Source organism: Hippocampus guttulatus, chromosome 5, assembly GCF_054856545.1.
Source record: "Hippocampus guttulatus isolate MCC_2025c chromosome 5, RoL_Hgut_1.0, whole genome shotgun sequence".
NCBI lineage: Eukaryota > Metazoa > Chordata > Actinopteri > Syngnathiformes > Syngnathidae > Hippocampus > Hippocampus guttulatus.
Window position 1 is genome coordinate 7,885,759 of NC_141265.1, and position 20,074 is coordinate 7,905,832.

At 42.9% G+C, this 20,074-nt stretch overlaps 1 protein-coding gene across 1 annotated transcript in view; it reads right to left on the bottom strand.

The window, feature by feature from the left end:
- adgra2 (adhesion G protein-coupled receptor A2) overlaps positions 1-17,777 on the bottom strand; it is a 39,673-nt gene extending 21,896 nt beyond the window's left edge. The window contains exon 1 of the mRNA XM_086112134.1: positions 17,020-17,777. Within this exon, the coding sequence (XP_085968260.1) occupies positions 17,020-17,255 (236 nt within the window). The 5' untranslated portion in view covers positions 17,256-17,777. The remainder of the gene's footprint in view (positions 1-17,019) is intronic.
- Positions 17,778-20,074: the final 2,297 nt, after the last annotated feature.

Sequence of the window (20,074 nt, forward strand, 5' to 3'; positions counted from 1 at the left end):
ACATAAATGTTGCAGAAATGACTACCGATTGCAACATGTACGAAGGTTTTATTCAAGGTGAGGCGGTGCTTGCTTTCCAACCGCTTCCAGCAATGCTGCTTTAAGGCAAGCAAAAGTGAACAACTTTTATTATGTTTGGCAACAGTGTTTACAACCCGCTCTTGGGGATGCAAAAACTGAGTGTGAACATGTGTTGCTATGCATCAGTCCAGACAGTATGTGCAGCTCAGATGTACTTCATTTGCAAATATAAAACGTTCATGTTTCATGCGTATACAATTTGTGATTTAGTCGCCTTCCTATTTCATCAAATCTGTTAACTGGGGGGGTGTGGCTGGCTGGTGACCAATCCGGGGTTGCACCCCGCCTCAAGACAAAAGTCAGATGGGACAGGCTCCAGCACACGCGTGACCCTAATGGCCTGAACTGAACAAAAAACGGAATGGATGGATATTATGTGTGGATCCTCCACGTAACATATTCAGTCATGCTACCAATAGCTAAAATGCACATTATAACTGGAAAGTTGCCAATCCGATCAATAGTCATTCTAATATTTTAAAACAATGCTTAAATCGTAATCATTTTTGCAGCAAATTGAAATTGGTTGGAAATATGAGAGTAGAAAATGGGGTTAATGGCCACACTGTAGTGTCAATTGCAACACTTGATTTAAAAGGCTCACACGGAAGGCAGGAGGATCACTAGGGAGAATTTTCTTCGGTCAACATGCACAACACAACACAGGGGCAACTGCTACCCATGACACAATGGACAGGTTGTCCCAGAGTCCATCATAATGTCATGGACACGGCCTAAATTACATCACAGCGCGAATAAATGACGCACGTCGCCGGAATCTGAACCTCTGACTCCCAAGACATAAGGTCTCTCACTTGACTTTGAGCATAGTATCATTGCTATAACAGAAAGCAGCCCCAAGATAAAAGCTATAGACGTCCGGAACTGGCGGAATAATTCAAAACAGACAGAAGAGGAGAAAGTCCCATCTGGTGAGGGAACACACCATTTAATTCAATGCAGGCAAGTTAAAGTACAGATTACTCTCCTTTGACTCAGTTTATTGTCCATCCATCCATTTTCCGAACCGCTTGAACCCCACTAGGGTCGCGGGGGGTGCTGGAGCCTATCCCAGCTGTCTTCGGGCAGTAGGCGGGGGACACCCTGAACCAGTTGCCAGCCAATCGCAGTCAGTTTATTGTGAAACCAAAAAAAAAACCCCATTAGTTAGATGACTGGCCATATGTTTGGCTCAATATGTATGTATTACCTTTTTTGCAGTGCTCTGTCAACTACAAGAAAATATGGTTTAAACCGTTTGAAGAAGGTTAGAATTTATACCAATGTATAGCAGAGATCATTCTTCAGAATAAGTGTTTGTATCGGTATTTTTCCAACGTGTGAGTCATTTATGATTTAGAGTTGTTGAATTCTTAGCACCTGTACACACAAAATGTCTTTCCAGAGGTGGGCCTCTCAAAAGAGTATTGATAAATGATGGGAAACTTAAGAAAAAATGACGGGCTAAGCACTGACTGAGGTGGGTTTTCGTCCACCAGTGTAATCGTCAAGTACCGACAGACCACTCAGTCCGTCACTGACAGACACCCGTTTTGCTGGCGATTGACAAAAACAGGGCATGTTGTGTGTTTGTTTGCGGGGCTGAATCCAAGCAGGGTTGCTTCCATGCATTCTATATGGAAACACTTTGCAGTAGGTGGTGTAATGCAGCGAAGAGCTGTAACCCGCCAATGAACCAAGAAGAAGAAAAAAAAAGGAGAAGATGAAAAAGTAAATGGAAATGATGACGATGACACTGCTGACCATTTATAGACACAAGTAGAAGTACGACCTACATGGATTGGATTTTATCAGCGTGTTCTCGCTGTAATTAAGAGGTCAACAGATTGGCAAATAAATGTGAAATATATGTGAGAGTTTGCGTGTGGAAGGTTCTTTGCGTGGTCACCGTCTGATGTAGATACACTGATATATGCACTCCATGTAGCATTTTAATCAAATTGTATTTTTCATCTGTTGGACTATGATGAGTTTTTTTTAGGAGGAAGCGGAGGACAAATTGACTGACGATCACAGTTTGGCTCTGCTTAAAAAACTGACAGACTGCCGATAACAGACACAAAAATGAGTTACGTGAAGCTCTCCAACAGACAACAAACTTGCAGATTCCCAGAATTTTTGATTACGTCCAGACTTTGCACCTTTGTGCATGTGTGTGATGTTTAGCTATTTTGAGGACATTGTTCTCTTAGAAACAATCAAGAGAGCAACTCTGAGAAAGCGAGCGGCCGACCTCTGTAAACAGACAGAAATAGTCCGCGTTCCCATTAGGCTAAACAGGAAACCCAGCCAATTAGCTGTTTATTCAGAAGCCGACTTCCAGGGTCAGGCCTAGGAGAGAGAGCACTTCCCGGACGGCCATTGAGCAGACGGATCGGAGCAGTGTGTTCAGGCAGGTGGCCGCTGACACACACACAAGACCAAACAAGGTAAACACCGCTATGGAAGAAATGTCCTCAAAAGAGTCAAATGAGGCTTTGTGACGGATTAGCAGATGGAGTCATTTAATCGAATTAGCTATACGACACATGGCACAGAGACGCTCTAACGCCGTCCAGACCAACTAAGCGCTGTATTTAGCATCTTTGATTCACTTAAATATTGAGGACCTGCGAGCTAATTGAGTCCATGTCAGCTTTGTGACGAGTGAGGGTTCATGTCAGAGAGTCTCATTCAATGACTTCTTCTAATCCATTTACACATAATGCACATGAGACCAAAACAGTGGAACACCAGAGCCACTGAGGCAAGGTTTTTCACGTCATGGTGAAACTGGTGAACAGCATCTGTCACACATTTCAACCCTCAACCCTTAAACCACTTACATAATTTCTGTGACTCTACTCCTTAGAAACCCACAACCTTGCTGCTGTAGACTGTAAATTTCCCCATTTTGGGACAAATAAAGGATATCTTAAATTATCTTATCTTAATTAAGTGAAATGACCTGTACCGGTCCAGAAAAAAATGTATACATAATATTTCTATTTTATTTTCTGTCACAGTCCAATGAAGAGCAAAATCACAAAGAGCGTGACTGAATACGAAAACAACGGTGAAAGACTCAAAGTGTTGGAGTAACTATGCTATCAATGCAATTGCCCGCCCCCAAAAATCTTATTTGTACCTTTAGCTTGTGCTTTACTGCCTGGCATCTCATATACGGCTATACAGTATATGGTCCACATTACATTTCTAAAACAGCAAGACTTTTCCACCGTATTGTTTATCTATAATTTGGATGTTCTACATGACTTAATTTGTTCGTTTCTCAAAGCCAGGTCCTTAGAGACAGAGTTATTCTGTCGCATGGTTCACTTCCACATGTGGCCAACACTGCATGCCCCTATGTATGTGCATACCTGTCAGTAGTGTACCCTGCAGCTGCCTTTCAATTTTTCCCCACAGCTGCTTTTGGTTGTGGGTCATTGCGTGTATAGTGTAGTTGCAAAGTGTGGTGCACAGCAGCAGCAGCAGCAGCAGCTTTCCAGATCGCAACCTAGTGCAGAAGCGTGTCCGTCCAAACCACAACCAGAAGGTCGAAAAGCCAAACACAAGATGATCTCCTCCCTGCTGCCACTACAGGTTTGGTGACAGAGTTCTCCTCTTTTTACTATTTATTGTACGATATATATACAGGAAATGGTCCATCCCGGTTTGCTATTTGGTTTCAGGACATGAATGAGATGCATTAGTGTCTCAAGTGTGTACTCCAACAGGCCTGTGTGGCCCTAAAACATTTTGACATGCTGCACTGTACTTTGTTCTGTGGCGCTCTGCAGCTGAAGGGCTCAATGAGAAGATTTTTTTTTCTTTTTGGGGCGATTTATGCAGGATAATTGTCAGCACAACATTGTAGCGGTTAGCATGTCTGCTTCCCAGGTAAGAGGTTATGGTCTCCAATTTCTGCTTCAAAAATTAAAAAAAAAAAACAACAACAACAACAAGCTCAGTTAATTATCCATAGGTGTTAACCGTTATTTGTTCAGATGTGCGGCAGAAAATGGATGGATGAAAATTTCTACCGTAAAATGCGATATGGGGATAAAGCGTGAAGATAATGACACCTAAACACTGCACCCCCCCCTCCCCCCAGGAGTTATTTCAGCACAGACAAAGCGGCGCAGCTCGAGTCTAATAAAGAGTGTCAAAACAAGCCAGTTGGCCGCTATGTAAACACCGTTTAACTCCAGATTTGGTCTTTACACTGAAGGACCACACGTGAGGTGAAAGAGCGAAACCCTTGAAAGAGCCGTAAAAGCAGCCTGAATTGGGAGACCAATGGGAGCCAGATAATGAGAGTGATTTTCCATGAGAGTCTCGTGGCTGAATTAAACTTGTTTTAATTAGCATACTGACTCCATGATGCACAACAGCGCCTGTGTCCCAGTAGTGCTTACGCTCTTGTAAATAAGAGAAGTTTCCGAAGAGGTGATTCAGGTCTGGTGAAAGCGATACAGGCCTGCATCGCGTGACTACTTTGATTTGTGTATGTTATGGCTCAGAACGTTCTACAAAGCGCCGTCCATGTTTTTACTGCTTTTATTCTCCTCCCGCCTTATTTCAAGCGCACCGCAGATGAAAAAGATATTTACTTTTATAAATAGGTATACATCACACACTTTGCACTCCGAGTAATGAGGACAGACATGGTGAATCAACATTACAGGGCTGCCAAACCAAAGATGGATCTCAATGCTCAGTGTTTATTGGATGAGAAAAAAAAACATGAGTGAAATACATTTCGCCAGAGTTGAACATGGCAGAATTTATTATGAGGTACACTGTAGAGCTGAGTTGAGTTATGAAATACAGTTCAACCTTCAAGGCCAAACGGTATCCACTTTAGGACATTGAACCACAACTCATTTTTTTCTGATTTGAAACACACACAATTAAAAAAAAATGCTGGATTGTTTTCCTAACCCACTGGCTGAGTAACTATGGCTTTTCAGCTGATTGGGTTACTTTTACCCAAGGCTGGGTTAAATATTATGACACAGTAGATTGGGTGAAAGATTAGATTTAGGCGGGCTGAAGAGCTGAAGCTGGTCACCGCGTGAACTGAAGTTGAAGTAAATTTAAAGTAACTGTTAGTGGTTGCTAAATGGCTCAGTGAGTAACTGGGGTTCAAGTCCTAATCAGGGCAGATGTAAAAACGACGCCAATCTTAATCGGAAAGTGTCCTACTGTGAAAATGTTTTCCTTCTCAGAAAATGTCGGTAATAAAATTATTACAGTCGACCACCGCTAAAAATCCTAACCCCAATGTATAAAGAACCCAAGTATAAATAGATTAGGGTTAGCTAATCTATGTATGGGTTACTGATACCTGAGTTCGGGTTAGAGTTGGGGTTAGCTAACCCTACCCCAACCCAGGTATTAGTAAACTAGCAGTGGCGCGGTACCTTTTGGACCCAGGAATATTTATATTTATATTTAGTGCACGATTAATAATTAGTTCTTGGTTCGATTCAGAGCCCGGCCTTCCTGTGAGGAGTTTGCATGCTCTCCCCGTGCTTCTCGTGGGTTTTCTCCGGGTACTCGGGTTTCCTCCCACATTCCCAAAACATTCATGGCCGTTGAATGGAACACTCTAAATTGTCCCTAGGTGTGAGTGTGAGCGCGGATGGTTGTTTTTCTACGTGTGTCCTGCGATTGGCTGGCAACCAGTTCAGGGTGTGCCCCGCCTACCGCCCGAAGGCAGCTGCGATAGGCTGCAGCATCCCCGCGACCCCCCCCCCCCCCCCCCCCCCGTGAAGTTAAACTGCTGGGATAACGGATGGATAAGATCAGAATGTGAAAATGAGTCATGTGCAGATTTGAACATTTTTTTATTTGCGACACAAGTGTAAATGATGAGCAAGTGATGATGTCTTGTCTTCTCGCATTCTTCTTTTTTAACGAAGACCCCTTCCAGAGGCTCCTCCATATGGAATAGGACTCAAAGAGCCACTGAAAAAGCAAATACCAGTGATGCTTGCTGAACTGAGCTATAGTGATGTACACTGACATCATAAATGACATCATGGCTTCCACTAAGAATATCATCTGAAATGCAATCGTCATAATTCATGCATAGCTAGATGGAGAGATAACAAGATGACTATCTGAATTCTTTTTTTCACTTTGTCACTGGTGTGTGTTCATCCCCACGCGACTTAAAGACAAGAAGCAATCTGCAGTTGAATTTAGATGGAAGATAACATGTTTAATTTTGCCTCTGATGTCTGAGGTTTTGGCCAGACACCATGTGGCTTTTTGGTGATTATAGTTTTAGTCTAGTAAATTGTCATTTTGGGAAACTATGTGTGAGTTAGAGTAGAAAAAAAAAACGGACATAAATATCACACTGGCATGTTTGTGCCAAGCCAGCACAATGTTGTTGCTTTTCCTGCCAAATGGCTATGCCTTACGTGATGCTAATCTCCAAATAAATTGCATTTTTATCATCCCAGTTAATGATGTTTACAATGATTGGTTTCAGGCCTCAAAAAAGTGTGTCAGTTGAGTCCTCATCTCTCTTACGGACTCTTGCAGAATGGACAGAGTAGGATCACAAGCAGGGGATCTTTCAAACCGGGAGGTGGCTGTCATCTATGTTGCAATGAGTACTTTTGAAGAGGCCTCCAGACCGCGCTGCACTATTCAGCACCCGGGTACGTCCAAATTGCTTACCCCTTTGTTGTAAAAATACAACCTGTGCCCAAGGTCACGGTAGCCCCTTCAGCTCTGAGCTCATCCTCTTGAGAGTCATTGTATTCAATGCAAAAGAGAGACTAAATGCCCTTGGGCGCAACAGGCACTTTAGCGGCAAATGCATGTCAAGATTTGAATGTCCTCATTGTCTCTGAGCCACAACCGACAGAGAACACTGACTGACTACAAGGCCTGTTTAGTACTTGTCATGGGAAGGAGCATCCATGAAATTGCACGCAAAATATTTTTTGTCTTCATGGACTGTGATCGAATGAGTCAGTCCTCTGAGAGACCGCACTGAGGGGTGGAAGAGATTATTGACTTGCATCCCGAAGTGGGGGGAGAATAACTTCAAAAGCAAACTAAATGGCACACAGTGGAGCAAAAGAAAACTCAGCCAAGGTGGAGCTGTTACAAAAATATATAAAATCATATCATCATGTAGTGTAATACTTTGGCAGATTGGTGGGGAGGGTGGGGGTTGTTGTTTAGCAGGATTACACACATAATCTGCTCAAGAACCCATTCATATTTGGCGAGGTTCTGAGCGGTAAAGGTAAGGTGTGGATACAAGTTTTCCCCTTTTTGTTATTATACTTCACTTGCGCTTGACTTTTAACTAGTGTAACCTTGAGGCTTGCTAAAACGGAGCCTGCACTTGATATGCGCACCCATTTATTATAAAGCATTCTCGTCTTCGCAAAGCAGACGAGGCTATAGGCAGTGAGGCTGTGTGGTTTGTGGTCTGCAGATTTAGATTTATATGTGACCTATCAGATGTATAAATAAGGAAAGTGTGCAATTTTAACTGCGGCAGGGTATGTGAGTGTGTGTGCACAAGTGGTCCGAACGCTACTGGTCTAAAATTAAAATCAGGGTTTTAGAAACGTCTTTAATTAAGGTGGGGAGGACCGAACGGCTATTTCGAGAGCTGCGGCCGTGCACGCCCTTTCCGCATGAGTGTGTGTGTGTGTGTGTGTGTGTGTGTGTGTGTGTGTGTGTGTGTTCAGGCAAACCGGGAGATGAACTCACACACACACGCACACACACACACACACACACACACGCAGCACATACAGAGGGGAAGGCCTTCTACTTGGCTTGACAATGTGCGCATGAGGAGTTTTCCCAAAGATGGCCAAGCAGTGAGGTCTAAACAAATAGCCAAATATGAAATAACGCTAAGTGATAAAAGGTCAGAGATAAACCAAAAGCAGGTTATGTTAATGACTGGCTCGCACGAATGCAGTGGTCATGTTAGCCATGTTAAAGTGTTTTTTTTAACACCTCTAACGAGGCAATTTGGTGAATTTAGTGTCTTGAATCTGCGAGTGGAATGCGATGGATGCCTGGTGGCACATTGTCTCATTGTTTGGTCTCATAACCAACCTCTGTTTTCTGCTCCCGAGCAAAGGCTCCTGCTGTGAAATTTCGCATTGTATAAAAAAGTGGAACATTTTATCCCGCTTTTTCTCTGAAGCATTTATGACCACACCGTGCCTGGGGTATTGTTTTGAGAATCTGTGATTAGCACAACTAGACAGCAAAGTCACAAATCAAAGAACTGAAAATCCACAACAACTTCATCCCTTTGACTGATTGAGTCATATCTTTCTAACCCTTAACAGGGTAACTGAATCTTCAAAATTCTAAGCCCATTTACTTCTATTATATTTCAATATAAATGTGGCCATTTGATTACAATGGTGCAGTACAGCTGACTGGCAACCAGCACCCCGCCTCTCACCCAAAGACAGCTGAGATCGGCTCCAGCTCATGCATGACCCGAATGAGGAAAAGTGCTTTTGAAAAAGGAACGGATGGATGAATATAATGGAATTGCACCGCATTATAAATCTAATCTATAATTCTATAATTAGAAATCGAATGAAACTATGAATACGTTATGAATGCTTTAAAACACACACACATATATATATACACACCTGTATATATTTCTAATATAGATAGATAGATAAGATAGATAGATATATTGTCCAGCACTACAATAATTGAATTTCAATGAGGGCAATATGAAAGGGTGAAGTTAACTTCACTTAATGGTCTTATAAAGGACTGCAGCTCATTTTAACATTGCGCTCATGTTTTTGGTCAGTGGGAGGAAGTCATAAGAAAGCAATGCATGCATGGGAACATTCAAACAGGACAATGCAAACGTCTCACTGCTCAAAGAGTAATGGTGAGAGGTGTTCATTTTCATGGGGTTCTAAAAAGCCGCGAGTGACAAATGAGAGTAAGGGGGGGAAAAAAACAAAAACATGGGGGATGGCGTTGTTGATTTTCATGCAATCAAATCTTTAAAAAAAAAAACACTGAAATGTCACTATTTATGATTAAGGAGGTGCTTAAACAATGTGTGTTTGCTTTTGCTAGCGATTTTCTTCTAATTGGAGTGTCCATAGAGAGATATTTATTTTTCCTTAATCTCTTTGAAACTCCGCCGTCGTAATTAACGAGGCCGCTGGCTCACACACAGCTTTCAATGTTCAAAATGTAGCCGAAGTCGCTGAGAGAAATGTGGTGATCTCACTGCACATTAAATCCCTCTACAATAGCTCTTTGTTAGTTTCCAAAAATAAATCATTTGTATGTTCGCCATGAGGTTTTTTTTTTTTCCTCCCCAAAGTTGGAGCATTATATGCCGTGCTGCCATAGGCCTAGTTAAGGACGCTTTTGCGCAGATCGACGCCTTAAATGCAGCTGTGTGTTTACCTGCAATTATGTGTTATTCATATCTGATCTAGTGCTGTTTATGTGAATGAACAGGGTTGTGTTTCAACAAATTGTAAAAAGGAAGCAAGCAGACATATGTTATTGTAACAGCAGATGAATGCACCATTGTCATGCATATCACTCACACACACACACACACACACACACACACACACACACACACACACACACACACACACATCATATAGCCACAGGCATTCCCAATATAGACAGCCATTATGTCCGTGTGTCTGCATCCATGTGTTTGCAGAAGCAGAACGGGAAATTCGGGGGCCGCTGTGGTCAAACACAGGGAGAGGGAAGTTAGCACTGGCAAGGAAACGTCAAAGTCAGGCATATTTGGAGTAAGATAAGAAGAGTCTGGAGCGAAAGGAAAAACTAAAACAACACCGAGCCACTTGAGACGACTACAACACATCTTTGTGTCCTTGCCAAGGCTTGAAAACATCACAGCGTTTTAATCAACATGTACGACCGAGCGTTAAGTGAATTCATGGTCGAGATATGGCACAGCACCGTCGGTGCACATCTATGGGGGGGCGGGGTCGCATTACCTTGACCTACACGGGCATTATAAAATCCCACCCCAGTGTGGCATTGGCAGGTGCTCTAATGGGTCGTAAGCTCTGAGTATCCAATGTCAGGACTTTGTTTGCTTTTTTGATTTATTGCCGACCGCTGCCCCAGCTCACATGTGTGGAGGAGAGCCCACTCCTCTCAACACCTTCCCCCCCCCCCCCCCACACACACATAAATAAACTGCAGTGCCGCAAGAATGCCTCAGCCCGCCACTCCTCCTGCTATTGGGATCCTCCCCGCTGATAAGACGACTGCTCGGGACATCTCATTGACGTGCGCGTACTCCCGTCTGGACACACGCTCACGTGCTCAGGCACATCTGCTAGCTCTTTGCGGGCCAACTGCGTTGGGCCGCGGGTTTGAGTTCAACAACGCAGCTCATAGGGAGAAATGACAGCTGAAGGGCTCAGATTGATACTAACCTAGCCGATCAAACATTCTGTCAGTCGAGTTGGCTTTGAGTGAACAGAAGCCAACAGATGTAAGCAATAACACACAGGTGCTGCTTGGATGCGTGCCACCGACAGCAGAAAACCGTAAAATAGAATTCGAAGAACTTCTAAAATAAATCAATGTATTGTTCTGAAGTCAGACGAAAGTAAAGTCAGAACTCAAGAGTTTAAAAATGCCGTGGTGCATTTCTTCATGCTTGATAGCAGGAATTCTTCACATGTACAGTTCGTGTTTTGCTTTTCCTTTAGCTATTTTGTGTTTTCAGTGTACTTTCTTCCCCACAAAAAAAATAATAAAACATAATGTATACCAGAAAGCATTTGGTATTATCGCAGGTTAAATAATCCTCCCTCTCCCTTTGATTTGATTTAAAACGTACTCCAAATGCCAAAGGAGCGAATACGAAGGATGCTGAATCAAAGAGGAGAAATATACGGAGCCCCTAAGGTGACATGGAACGCAAACGTTTCTTTTTTTCTTTTTTTGTCACCTTCGGCGCAATAGAAATGCAATTGACAACGGAATCATAATAGGAACGTTATCGCACTTCTGTCATTGCTGCTCAGTCCATTTTATTTTATATTACCGGTACTCCAAAACTATCAAAAGAGGCTGTTATTAGTCAGCTGTATTAGTCTTCACTTTCACTTTAAATACCGGTAATCCTCCTTCTCTACTTCGATATTGGTCATTTGTTGTCAAAAGTGGGGTTGAACGCACAACACATTTTGTTGTTTTAAAGCTTTAACATTAGCATCGTTTATACTTGTATGAATGTTAAGAATGCTCGGATATTGTGATGCTTATAATGCTATTTGTAATTGTAATGCGAGGAGAAGTGACAAAAAGGCTGCAATTCCCGTGCACGCGACATTCAGAGCAAATGCGCAAAGGGGAATCTCACTGAAAACAAAATTTCGATTCGACCGCAGGTCCAACGACATTGCCATTCTTATGCTTAACAGCAACCTTGCACTGCAGCTGTCCTGGGTGAGGGGGGCATCAGCCAAGGACGACCATGTTGACCTCACAGCATGTAATTTGGTTCGACACCCACTGGGCCGACACCAACAGTCGGAACAATGATGACAGAATGACGACAAGCACGCGCAACAAGGCACTTCCACTCTGCTTATCTCGCACTCAATATTAAGGTTTGGAGCGCATCTCATCCTTCCTTTCTCTATATACTGCTTTTTTTCCAGGAGGGCCTTGAAGGTGAAGTCAAGTTAAGTTTACAATATGTTCCATGCCCCTCAACTGGTCAAAACACTGTATTCTGATTAATATCATGCTTGTGGAATATAAATTAAGTGGAAAAATTAATCCATTTGATCTATCTCAGAGGGTAGACAGCTTCCCTCGTCTGTCACTTTTTGTTGACCAAAAAATGACATCACGGTGCCTAAGGGCCCAGCTGGTGGACGTCGCATGACCAAACCCCCCAAAAAAGGGAAGCCGTGATCGTCGTTATCTGTGGCGCATAGAAGATATTACTGTCAATAAATATTTGGACTTGACTTTCCCTTTAATAAATAAACGGCAGCCAGCCCTGTTAACCACGAAACCAGCAGCTACCGACATTCCGAAATAATATGATCCACAGTTTGAACAAGAATCCAAAACCAGATCAGCAGTCCAAACAAAAGCAGGACCAGGTATGAGACGTGACCAAATGAGGAACTTAACATGTGTGTGTGTGTGCGTGTGTGTGTGTGTGTGTGTGTGTGTGTGTGTGTGGTAAAAGGAAAGGAGAAAGAGGAAAAATGTCAAATGGTGTTTAACTTTCAGGACTCAACTGTAAAAGGAACTGATTTCTGATCATTTCAGAATGCATACATTGTGTATCCATCTTCAAGTTCTTTTTTTTCACCCCTCCTTCATGCATAAAGGCTAAGAATAACAAAGTCCTGGAAAAAAAAAAATGCTACACCGAGGAGCCCTCTTTCGCGCTGTTTGTCAGGGGCTGCGAGGATTTGGAGTCTCCAGGGGCACATGCCTCTGAACCCTCAGCCCAACTTCGCTCCTTCCTCTCACAGAATGTCCTTTCTCTTTTTCTCCACCGCATGCGCTTTCTCCACCTCTTTCTCGCATGTGCAGTGTCCATCATTTGGCCTCAGTCGGTCCTGAACAAATGCACTTTTCACTCTCCGCTTATCTGCCTCCGTCTCTCCTCCTCCCCCAGCGAAGCAGCTCCTCTGCAGCCGTGCATAATTAGACCTAAACACAAGCCTGCACAGGCTCACATCTGGAAGGAGTTTGGACATGGCAGTTTCCTACCAAGACGCCTAAATATTTAGGTTAAGAGTTACTGCGTGTGGATGAGCTCGTGATAAAGGGGTGGGAAAGGGAGAGAATCGGGGAGCTGGAGATAAAGAAAAAGAGAGAAAGTGCGACCGATGACTGGAGCGCATGGCTGTCACTAGTATAATGCATCATTAAAGCAACGATAAGAGTTTATGGGAAGAAGGGAGGTTGTCGTTCAACGTGTTCATGCATTCAGAGTAGCAGAGAAAATAAGAATCCATCAGGAGGAGGTGAAAATATTGTGGCGACCGGTTGCTCCTTTACGGCTGGCAGGGAAAACAAACAGTGAACAAATAGTTTTCATAAACAATTCCACATTGGGATTTCCCAGGAGGGTGAGGGGCCTCAGCCGGAATGTTCGCAGGGGCCAGCTGTTGTGTATTACACGTAGAAGCTGGCCCCGGAAGCCTCTGGACCTGCTGAGTCCTCGGGCCCCGCGCCGGCTCAGCGAGGAGGAGAACCCCAAGAGAGAGGGCCGATGCGGGGCGGGAGCGACGCGGGGCTCTACCGCCGCACCTGGGATACTCTCCGCAATACTCTGAACGGATCCAGGAATGTCGGCAATAACATGAATATGGACGCAGCATCTCACATTCCACATCTGGAGCAAATGTCACGAAAACCCACTGAAGCGTGGCCACCACATAAACTCACTGAATGTGCAGCACCTTCTATGAGGGGGCTGTGAGAAGCATAATTCAGGATTACGTCTCCTAAACACTATTAAAACACTGTCACAACTAAAAGACTGGTATACACCTTGTTGAAATGCTCTCATGCCCATTACTTCAACGCTCACATACACACGACTGAAATGCTTTCATACACACGATAGATTATTTTCACTCATACACTCTACAGATTTTTTTCACACTTATACACACGACTGAAACGTTCTCATACACACTACGCATTTTTTTCACCCACTCACTACTGAAACGCACTCATGCACACTAAAAGGCTTGCTCTCACACACTATTGAAATGCTCTCATTCTAGCTCATGAATTTTCTTTCACTCCTACACTACTGAAACACTCTCATATATGCACTACTGACTTTTTTCCACTCATGCACCACTGAAACACACTCGTGCACACTACTGAAAGTCTCTCAGACATACTGCTGATTTTTAAAAGTAATATACATTATTGGCATGCTCTCATAGGCAGTACTGCAATGCTCTCGTGCACACTGCTGATTTTGCAAGTTTTTTTTCCTACTCATATACAGTACCAAAATGCTCTCATATACAACACCGAAACACTCTCATACGAACACTACTGAAATACATTTCAGTATTGTATATGAGCGAAAGAGCAACCAGTAGAGTGTAAGAGAGCATTTCAATAGTACACATGAGAACATGATGGGCAGCCTGACTTCCGAAGATGAAGTTATTTTGACAAGAGCAGTTCCTTCCCTCGCGGTATCTACAGAGCGACGCAGAGGAGGAAGCCGTTGCGTGTGCTACGTCGTCAAAAACAAGACAATACGAGAAACCTGTTGAATCATTTGAACAAGTAGCACTCAAGTGGAAAGCATGAAAATGCGAGCAGAGTTTGCACAGCCTGTAAACATTAGCAGTGTAGTCGCTAATAACAAGCCGACAGCCACTGGATGACAGCAGCACTCAATCGTGTCATCTTTTGAAAATAGCAATGAAGCTAACACCCTATGTTGGATCATAACGTATTGTTTACATGACAAGGCGTATTTATTATTCCTAATTGTTCCATTTCTTCATAGTTCACTGTGTTATTTTATTTTATTCTAGCTTTGTTGTGCAGCAGAATAACACTGTTTGAGAGGAATGAGCGTTAATAAAATGTTGAATTGCTCTATAATTATCGCTGTTGTCGGTACCAGTGCTTTCAAACTGGCAAATAAAAAGCAATGAAAAAAAAAATTGGTTGCCGGTCCGTGAACAGAATGTTCTTGTATCAACCGGTTCGTGACACAAAAAAGATTGGGGACCACTGGTTTGCATGCAATTGTCCATAAACGAGACGTCAATCTAATATTTTAACAAATAGCTTTTTGTCCACAGCTTCATCGCAGCACGTTAAGTCTTTGCACCAAAACAAGCCAACCATAATGAGTAGGTGGGGCCATGGAAATTATCTTCAATCACCTCAACCACTGCTATTTTTTTCCCCTCCCGTTTGCAGCAATGTGTTTACCAGATGTATAATCCTGATTTTATTAAGCCAGAAACATACGAGTCTATAAATGGACCACTGGCTGACTTTAGCTTTCCCGGGGCACAAATCCACCTACTTTACCTCATGTCTTGACTCCAGTGGCGCCTTTTCTTACAGTGCAGCGACTCTACTCACACTGTGGGAACGAATAAACTCTGAGAGCAGCTGCGAAGAAAGTATTTCAACTAATTCCTATTGAGTGTACACCAACACCACCCAAATATGTGTCACCGATAGATTATGAGCCCCTCCATCACTTAAAATTGTATGTTTTGGCACAGTTCTTTCAACTTAAATCCAAATAGACCACACAAATGAGTGCATCCCAGTATGAACATATCCGACTATACTGGAGCTAAATTTTTATGCTGTCATACCGCTTTCACAGGCTACACATTTCTTTCCTCGGCGCAAGGTAATTGGGAGCCATATTTAATGGAAGCAGTCAGAAATGAAATGTGTTTGTGTTTATTCTCATGGAAAGGGAGGACTGTTTAAAGTGACAGGTTTATGTCGAAGAGGTGGGACCACATGATGGTGTGGTGATGATGATGATACGGTGCACACAGTTGGCTCGAATTAAGGCCAAAGTAGTTCAAGATGCCCACTTTGGGTCATCATGTATTATAATTGTAGCAAGTCCTTAATACAAAAATCAGTTCAATGGGTCACAGTTCTGCATGGGCCTCATGTGTTTACATGCAGAATATTAGGTATACTTGCAAAATGTAATAAGGTCCGCTATAAGAATTGTATTTTTTTTTAGCCTTTGCAAAGCTAATAATGTCAAGTTAGACAAAGAGGAAGTCAGTCGACAACTTGATTATTATTTTGGTTGAATAAATAATCGTTTGCCGCAACATTTGGCACTTCAGTAAAAGACAAAATAGCCCAAAAAGAACTTTGTTGCCACTTAAAAAGCTCAAGAGAAGATGTAATTACATATGGTGACCATCACAAGTAACATATGCCCAAATTTATTGTATTTTGTAATGCTGAGAGGGTTTTATAATAAAGTACAGTCTCTTCTAAATTCCCCAAAAAGTATTTTGTCCCTGTGAGGTGTGCAAAACATTAGTGCAACGGAACGGAAAAAAATGCTGTGTTGAAATCACTCCATTTTGTTTTGTCACGAAACAAAATCCTTTGTCTTCAGATAATTTTTTTGAAAGAAGACTATACATCTACTTCGATTTGATTGTGTGCTGCCAAAAGACAAAATAAAACTGAGGAAATTAAGCACACACTTTTGTGCAGTAGTATGTATTTTTGTAAACGGCAACAAGTTGCTAAATTAAAACCTCACTGACATTGTCATGCATCAGTCAATTCATCAATCGTGAAATGAACGGATGGTAATAACTAAAATTAAACCACGAAGACATGCTTACTGAATATAGCAGCAGTACATGCGAATGCAAATGTTGGTAGTCTATTCAGTTGTCAGATTCTAAATTCTTTGTTATTGAGTGTCCGGGTTGCTTGATTTGAAATTAGAGGATGGGATGAGGTCAATGGGTGAATTTAATGGTAATCAATTTCTTCGATTGAGATGTTATAAACTCAGGTCCTGGAGGGGCCGCTGCCCTGCATGTTTTCCAAGTCTCCCTGTTGCAACACACCTGATTCAAATGAACAGGTTCAATGTCAGGTTTGCGCAGGGCTCGCTGATGATCTGATCATTTGAATCAGGTGTGTTGCAACAGGGACACTTGGAAAACATGCAGGACAGTTTGACACCTATGTTATAGACAAAGCAATAGTCTGAAAACAACAACAACAATAAGCATGCACTGTTCGTTTAGATAATTTTGCACCCCTCTAATCTAATCCGTATAACAACACCGCCTCTCTGCTAAATGTGCAATTAAATGAAGTTATAATAATAAAGAAAGTGCTGTTTTGCAGGTCTCGTCAACTCACAAAGTGACGGTTCTGTTGGGCAGCAGGCTGGCATCGGGGGGTTCGATCAGCTCCTCCTTGCCGCAGCTCACCCTCCGCCCAAGGGGCTGGGCTGCGTGCGCCTTGGAGCGCTCGTCCGTGCAGCTGCAGCCGAGTAGCCCGTGGCACGCCCGGGACTGCCGCGGCCCGAGGGCGGCCAGGAGGAGCAGCAGCATCAGTACCACACGACCCGGCAGCACAGGGATGTCAAGACTCATTGTCCTTGGGCTGGATCTCAGCTCAGCCTCAGGTCAACCCATATCTCCGGCATGAAGCCTCCAGAGGGGGTTCGGGAGTAAAGTTGTTCTCGATCCCAATATTACAAACGTAGGGAGAGTTTGCTGTACAACACACCAGCCGGTCCTTTTTTTAAAAAAATATATCAAACACTGGTCCCGTTATGAGCGTTCCGTTAAGTCATGGCGGGCGCGGCGTTCCTTTGGCTCCAAATGTTTTTTTTTAATCCAATGGAAAATCCAACTCCGGCTTTCTATTTACTGCGAGTGTCCAGATGAGTCCTTTCTCAAACTTAATCCAGCGGTTGATGAAAGTCACGACTCGGCACTCAAAGTCACACTGACATCTGCATGAACGAGTGAACCGGGGATGAGAAAAGTTTTCCAAAACTTTTTTCCAAATTGCTTCGCCTCTTTGAAACTTTTTCCGCCCCTTTTCTTTTCCTCCAGTGCAACCTCAGCAAAGTAGAAGGTAGAGAAGTGGCGGTGGGATGGTGTTGATAGTTCCAGTGTCAAATCCTAATCTAGTGGTTCTTGCTGCTCGTTTGCCCCATTCGCTTGGTGCGCCCTAAAGTCGTCTCCCGGGTCCTAGCGCTTCCCTTTTTAGCAAATCTTCTCACAATTTCCATTTCCATTTTGTCAAAGGTAACATGAAAATATTGGCACTAGGCTAAGGTAAAAGTACGGATACTTGTAAAGAGCAGGTGCGCTGATGGTTTTTACTTTCAGTAAAATTGTATAGATTGTGAAATACCCCTAATAGAGAAGTCTAGTCAAAATCTTGACAATAATGACACTGGTATCCGTTTTTTTTAACTGAAAAAAAATGTATGCAATGTATTAAATATATGTTTATAATATAAAAACTCATCAAAAAAATGTATAATTTATTTTCATTTGAAACGTATTTACTGGTACTGATGCAAGCGCGTAGTAGCGGACTCAATACAAATGCAGATGAAGTTGCCAGAGTCGGAAAGGAACTCCATTGTCCACCCCGGACAGCTATAAACAAACACAATACAGTACTTATGACACATTAGCATTTATCCTCCAATTAAAAACGTTCAAACTTTAGATCACTGTAAGAAATACAGATTAATTATATGATATGTGTCGATCATATGGCGTTAACAATACTATATTTTTATAAACCTAAAAATACCCATTTTAGGTTTAGAACAAAATTCTTTAATCACACTACATTATTAGGCTGTAGAAGTAACGGTTGAGAATGAATTAATACCACTTCATGGAATCAATTGATAAAATGTGTCTTGTAGAATGTAGGTCAGTGCTTCTGAAAGTGTTTAGGGAAGGTCTTGCTGGTGCTGACAGATCACCAGGGATTGAAGTTAATCATTTTTGTAGTACTTGGACAGGAAGTCGGTCATTCATGGACTTGGTCCTGATTAATGATTGAAACCAATGTTGATGATGGTGGCAATGAAGATATTTGTTATGACCCGATTAGAATGAAATGAATGACTCCATTTTCTCGTTGCCATTGTTCTTGTGGGAAAGCGACGTTAATATTTTGATAGCATCAGTAAGAGGTGAGCTGACTGCTGGTGAATAAATGCTCAGGGTCTCATTCCAAAGCATATTGTGTTTGTATGCAGATCAAAGCCTTTGCTTTCAAGTGGAGGTAGGGAGAGGAAGAGGAGACTTGAATTCGTGTGGCACTTCTCATGTGATTTCAAAGCTGTGCAATTACATCATGACCATATTTTTTCCGTAGTACGAAAAACACCTAAAAACATATCGCAAGTGTTCGTGCTCCTCTTTCTTAGGGTGCATTCATCCATCCATCCATCCATCCATCCATCCATCCATCCATTCATCCATTTTCTGATCTGCTTATCGTCACAAGGGTCATGGGGGCGTGCTGGAGCCTAACCCAGCTGTCTTCGGGCAGTAGGCGGGGGACACCCCCTGAACTGGTTGCCAGCCAATCGCTTGGGTGCATTGAGCAGCCAGCTCTCTTGCAATATGGTCCTTTTGTGGTTATTATCACACAAAGAAAAAGCTAAATGAATCTCAATCTCATGAAACCTTTTTCGGTGACTTTTGAGGTATATTTTCTTCACAAGATAATGTTGCAGTCCAATCTGTTAACAAAGCAAAATAGTGCAGGGAGTTTTCGAAAGACTGTGATACACAAACACGAGCGTTCACGAGTTTGGGGAGCATTTTAGCTCCCATGTTGAAAGGAAAGGCACCACAGTCATGCAAGCTCCAGCCTGGCGGTATAAAGGAAGACTGTGTTCTGACCCGCACAGGTTTGTTATTTCTGTATGCAACACTGTACGGCGAGGCGGGCGTGGGCACATAATCGCTAATGAAACAGAGGACTTTTTATCCGAGCTGTTAAAAAAAGGCTTCGAGCACAACACGCCACCTCCACCAGTACACAAGGCCCAAATCTCTCTCATCTGAGAGAAGGCAGTTTCCACTGAAAATGTCACGATCCCAACTACACATTACATCAAATTGTACTTAATGGCATCCAGGCAAACTTTAATGCTGTTCCAACATGTTCTCTATGCATATGCACCCCATAGACAGCCACCCCCACCCCCCTCCCCCGCTTTTTTTTTTTTTCTGGGCCAAGCAAGCAAGCTTTCTCTTTCCCAGTTCCACATCTGGACTTGATTCCAGGTGCGGTGTTGAGAATGTGGAGCACGTCGAGTAGAAGAGGTGGAACTCTGACTGGGGCCGGGAGCTGAGATAATGTCGGGGAGATGGGGTGGAAGTTGCGCAACATTTGGGAAATGGCAGAGACAATCTAAGTAAGGACA